The sequence below is a fragment of the Coffea arabica genome, chromosome 5c (assembly GCF_036785885.1).
Source record: "Coffea arabica cultivar ET-39 chromosome 5c, Coffea Arabica ET-39 HiFi, whole genome shotgun sequence".
In the NCBI taxonomy this organism is placed as follows: domain Eukaryota; kingdom Viridiplantae; phylum Streptophyta; class Magnoliopsida; order Gentianales; family Rubiaceae; genus Coffea; species Coffea arabica.
The window spans coordinates 42510764-42515611 of NC_092319.1; the positions used below are offsets into that span (position 1 = coordinate 42510764).

At 36.3% G+C, this 4848-nt stretch overlaps 1 protein-coding gene across 1 annotated transcript; it reads right to left on the bottom strand.

Annotated features, from left to right (window-relative positions):
* Nucleotides 1–844: 844 nt before the first annotated feature.
* LOC113688957 (riboflavin synthase-like) lies at nucleotides 845–2194 on the bottom strand. The gene has a single exon (XM_027206786.2). It carries the CDS (start codon nucleotides 1943–1945, stop codon nucleotides 1073–1075), a length of 873 nt encoding a protein of 290 aa, XP_027062587.1. The 5' UTR covers nucleotides 1946–2194; the 3' UTR covers nucleotides 845–1072.
* Nucleotides 2195–4848: the final 2654 nt, after the last annotated feature.

A 4848-nucleotide genomic window follows, 5' to 3' on the forward strand; every position in this document is an offset into this window, starting at 1 on the left:
TTACAAATTTAAGCTACTTCATAAAAAAGTGATTTCCCTTATGCTTATGGTGACATAAAATCTAGCATACAACCTTTGAGGCCCAAATTCTTGATGTAACTAGTTGTGTTTTAGACATTCTAAGCAAATATTCTTTCAGTTATCCAAACAGCCGAGATAGGAAGGGAACACAGGACTTTCCCAGAGATTGAAGCTAAATACAGATGAAAGCCTTTGAACACAACATAAATCAAGATGCTACAGGTCAAGTCATGAGAGATGAAATGGGAGTCCGCCTAGAAGGTTTCCAGCACAGCTTAGTTTCATGTTGTGATTGACATCACTATTGCTTCAAAGAATTACCGAAGGTAAAATGATTAATCAACAAGAATACCAGTCATTAATTCCTCAACAGAGAGATGAAGAAAGCAAAACAAATCCATGCTAACATCCACTTGGATGAACCGGGAAAGACTGCAGTTGCTCAAATAGGATCTGCAAACCGCTGCATTTTTTTGGCAGTTGTTGACTTTTTAAACATACAATATCTACCATTATCTTTCAAGACAAACATTTTAGGACTACTAAAAAATGTCACAACTAAAATCAAAATTTGTCCTTCGGGATATATAAGCCATATTCTATATGCTGTTCTTGTACAGTTAGCTTTTAGTAAGATTATATCTAGGAGTTCAAAGGTGATCCAGTATGAAACTGGGTTTATCCTCCTTGTTAGTTCAACTTCATGAAATCCACGCACAGCCCACAAGCATTTCCACTCAAGGCACAATTATCAATTCCAAACGCAAGTCCAATTTGAATTAGATTTCCCTCTCCACAATTTCAACTACTAAAGTCCCATAAAGATTTCAAAGTAGCAGCTGGTTGTATTTATATAAATTGAAGATTCAAGGGTACAAATTTTGACATACCATTCATACACAAGTTCACAGAGATAAAATGCCAACAAAACAAAATTTGCCCACTAAAAACATATCTCAATAACTAAATTTGAAACTTAATCTGTAAATTCAGGTAGTACATGACATTGAGCTGTCACCAGTACTATCCCGTACCAAGGTAAAAAGACACACTAATGTACCTCCACAGGCCGTGATGATCTGATGGAATCAACAAATCCACTACTAAGTAGCCTTTCCACATATTTCCCCAATATATCAACCTCCAAATTCACCTTCTGTCCAACTTTCTTCAAAGGGATCACCACCTTTTGCTGTGTATATGCAACCAACATAAAATTGAAGCAGTCTTCCTCATCGAACACATCAACCACAGTCAAGCTAGTCCCATCAACTGCAATGAATCCCTTAGGCACAATGTACTTCAACAAGTCCTTCCCTGCCTTCACTTTTACCCACAGAGAATCCCCCTCTGGCTCGCGGCGCACGATTACTCCGGTCCCATCAACATGGCCCTGCACAAAATGACCTCCCATTCTAGTACTAGGACTTAGAGCCCTCTCCAAATTCACCGAAGACCCATGTTGCAATTCACCCAGAGACGTTTTCCTCAAAGTTTCCGGGGCTAATCCGATGGTGAATTCAGCCAATTGGGTATCGAAATCTGTCACTGTTAAGCAGGTTCCATTGACTGCAATGCTATCACCTAAATGAATGTCCTCAAGAATGGTTTTTGCTTGGATTTTCATGGTAAAGCTGCCATCTTTATCATAGCCCAGATGCTTAATTTCGCCCATTTCTTCAACAATTCCTGTGAAAAGGGATCTTACTGGGGTGGAATAGAAGAGGGGTTTAAAGGGTTTTGTCGGTTTGGTGGAGAAGAGGATTGATAAGGAGGGTGGTTTAAGGGTAAAGATCAGATTTTTGGTGTGCGATTTTTGCTGGGGCTGGGGGTTTAGGAGGTTCAGAAATTTTGGGGTTTTGGATTGCGAAGAAGGGCTCAGGAGCCTAGACACAGAGGAGGAAGAGCTAGACAGAGCAGTCATGTTTAGCTGTCGGAAGAGTTGAGGTTTTGATCCTTGGGCTTTGGCGAAGTTTTTCGGTTTTTGTTGGTTGGAGTTTTGACTTCTAAGTTCTAAGTGCGTAAGACTAAAATCCTATTTGGGATGGGAAAAGCCGAAAAGGGGCAACAAAACAAATCAGAAAATATTCCTATTTTCCAGTGTTTTAGAACACGGATCTGTGAAGGAAAGAATTTACCCAGAAAGATTGAAGTTCAGGAGAGAAATGAAAAAAAATAAGTGAGATTTTGCCTTTTCTTTTATTTTCTTTGGTTAATATCAAAGTTTTTCTTTTCTGAAGTTTTTCGTTTCTTTTCTTTTCTTTGATTAATATCGAATACTTCCAAAACAATAAAAATTTTCTTAGAGAGAGCGTTATATTCAAGGTAACGCTCTGCAGTCTTATCAAATGCCATTGATCTTTTTCTGCAGTCTGTACTATTTTTTTTTTTTTTTTTTCAGTTGGAGGTATACGGATCTACACCCGACCAGTCCACCCAACTCCGAGGAGAGCGGGCCCACCGATCCTGAGGAAAATACCCCAAGCAGCTCAAGTGCGAAATCGAAACCAGGACCGGCGCCTTAATGAAGAACGCGAAGTCCACTCGAGCTGTCCGTGGGGGCTGCAGTCTGTACTATGTCGATATTAGGGACTCGGGGCAGGGACGGTTGCACCTGTGGCAAATTCCCTTTTCATCAACAGCGCGTAACTTCTTTTGTTCACCGTGTAACTTTTTTTCCACAGATTGTATTTTCACAACATATAGTGGTGGGCCCCACACTTGACGCGAAAATCGAGTTACCACTTGTTATCTGAACCGCACATTTTTTCATGGTCCAATCTGGACCATGAACCGTGCAGGGACGGTCATACTGCCCCAAATCCCGATATTAGATATTAGTACACTTACTGGATAATATAATAGTCATGGAGTGGAGAAAGAGGGAAAAGAAAAAGAAAAATGTTGACTTAGTAAAAATCAAAAAGAATCTGAGGGTGGCGTTCGAAAAAAAAAATTTGTATGCTAGATTTTGTAGATGACAAGTTAAAAAAGTCAGAAAACTTTTCGACTCACATTAGACAACTTTGTGTAATTGCTTTGATTCGTATGCTCATGAAATTTAAAATTAAAAAAAGATAGAAATATAACTGCTGGACTTAATGTTTTAGGTGGATTAAATGCAATCTCCTAAGTAAATTAATATTTCCTTGTATGTTGTCCTTATCTTAGATATACCCATTTTTGATCCTGAGTATTAGTTTGGTCTTCTAATGTAGTTGTTAATTCATTCTCCAAATATGCAGCATCTGCTTTTAACCTCAACCAGTCTCGCTCAACCACACGATCGTGAATTGTGCACCTCAAAACTATATAGAGTCTTACTTTATAATGCTCATTAGACGCCCATTAAAAAACTTAACAAGAAGAAGAAATTTTAAGGTCTAGTTTCTATAGGTTCATAGGAAAAGGAATATTGCATTCTATCGAGTAAAAAGCAAGTGAATTAGGAACAAGATTGTCAAAATCTTTCGGCTTTTCTGTGGCCAATTCTAGTTAAGTAGAACTGAAGCGTCATACAAATCGCATAAAATTCCCAAAAATGTCCATTTCAGCAAACTGTTTTTAACTTTCCTCAGCCATATGATGCCATATAATTTCCTGCTAATTTAGAAGCTGTCAAGGGAGAGGAGGAATTCTGATTTCCAAAATCATATATTCCTTGTGCAGAAATTGCCTTGTGCAATTTTTTGGGCTAAGTGTCTACAAACTATATATACATATGTGTGTGTATATTACGAAAAGTTTTTTTTTTCTTTTGAGCCGAGAGTGTCTTGGTCTAATGGCTAAGATTAGGATCCAACATGAATTGTCTTTTCTTTCTTTTTGCTTCTTAAATCTCATTCCCCCTCACATAGAATTTTTTTTTTAAAAAAATATAAGAATAGTAACACACAGTACTGGGTTTGTTTGGATAGAGTATTATTTGAAATATTATTTGGAATAATTACTGTAGCACTTTTTGTGATGTAATGTATGTGAGATAAAAAAATGATTGGAAATATAAAAAAGGTGGATTGGAAAATGTGTTTATAATACAAGCGAAATATTATTTGAGATAATGTGCTATCCAAACTATTTTTTCTTTTTGAAAAGTGTAGTTAATTTGAGAAATTATTCAAATATAAGAGGCGTAATAATTGTGATTCTATATATTTTACATTGTAAATGATGTAGTCTGTTAACGAATATCCAATAAAAAAAGTCCTATATATTAAGTGTCATACAAATTTAAACGTATCAAGATCCTAGTTCTTTTTTTTAATACTTTAATTGATGAATAATGTGGTTTTTCATGCACTGAACTGGGTTCAAGACTAAATTATCTCATTTTCCATCACAAGTATCCATCGTGGGCAAAGGATTGGAGCTCCTAATATAACCAAACGAACAAGGAAAGAAAAATGAAACACAAAATTATTAAGATTAAACTCTAATTATATCCTGATCGAAAAGGGAAATCCAACATATATGTCATTATAAACTAATCCCTTTTCGACGATGCTCGGCAAAGATGTTTCTGCTCCTAATTATTTCGAACCATGCAAAAGAAAACAAATTTGTAATAGCAAAGATCGATGATGGGCTTACTAATAATTTGAAGGATTTGATAGTATAATTTTTTAATTGGAAACCTATAATGAAAGAAAGCTCGGAGGCAGCCGAAAAGGTGTTTTAATAGAACAAAATTATTATTATTTTTTGTTTGACGGTGTCTATGTGCTTGGCTTAGACTCTTTGGGGGTCTATTTAATGAAACCAATGTTGATTAGGATAGAAACTTAATTCTAATTTCCTCACAATCTTGAACCATAGATTTTAAAACCA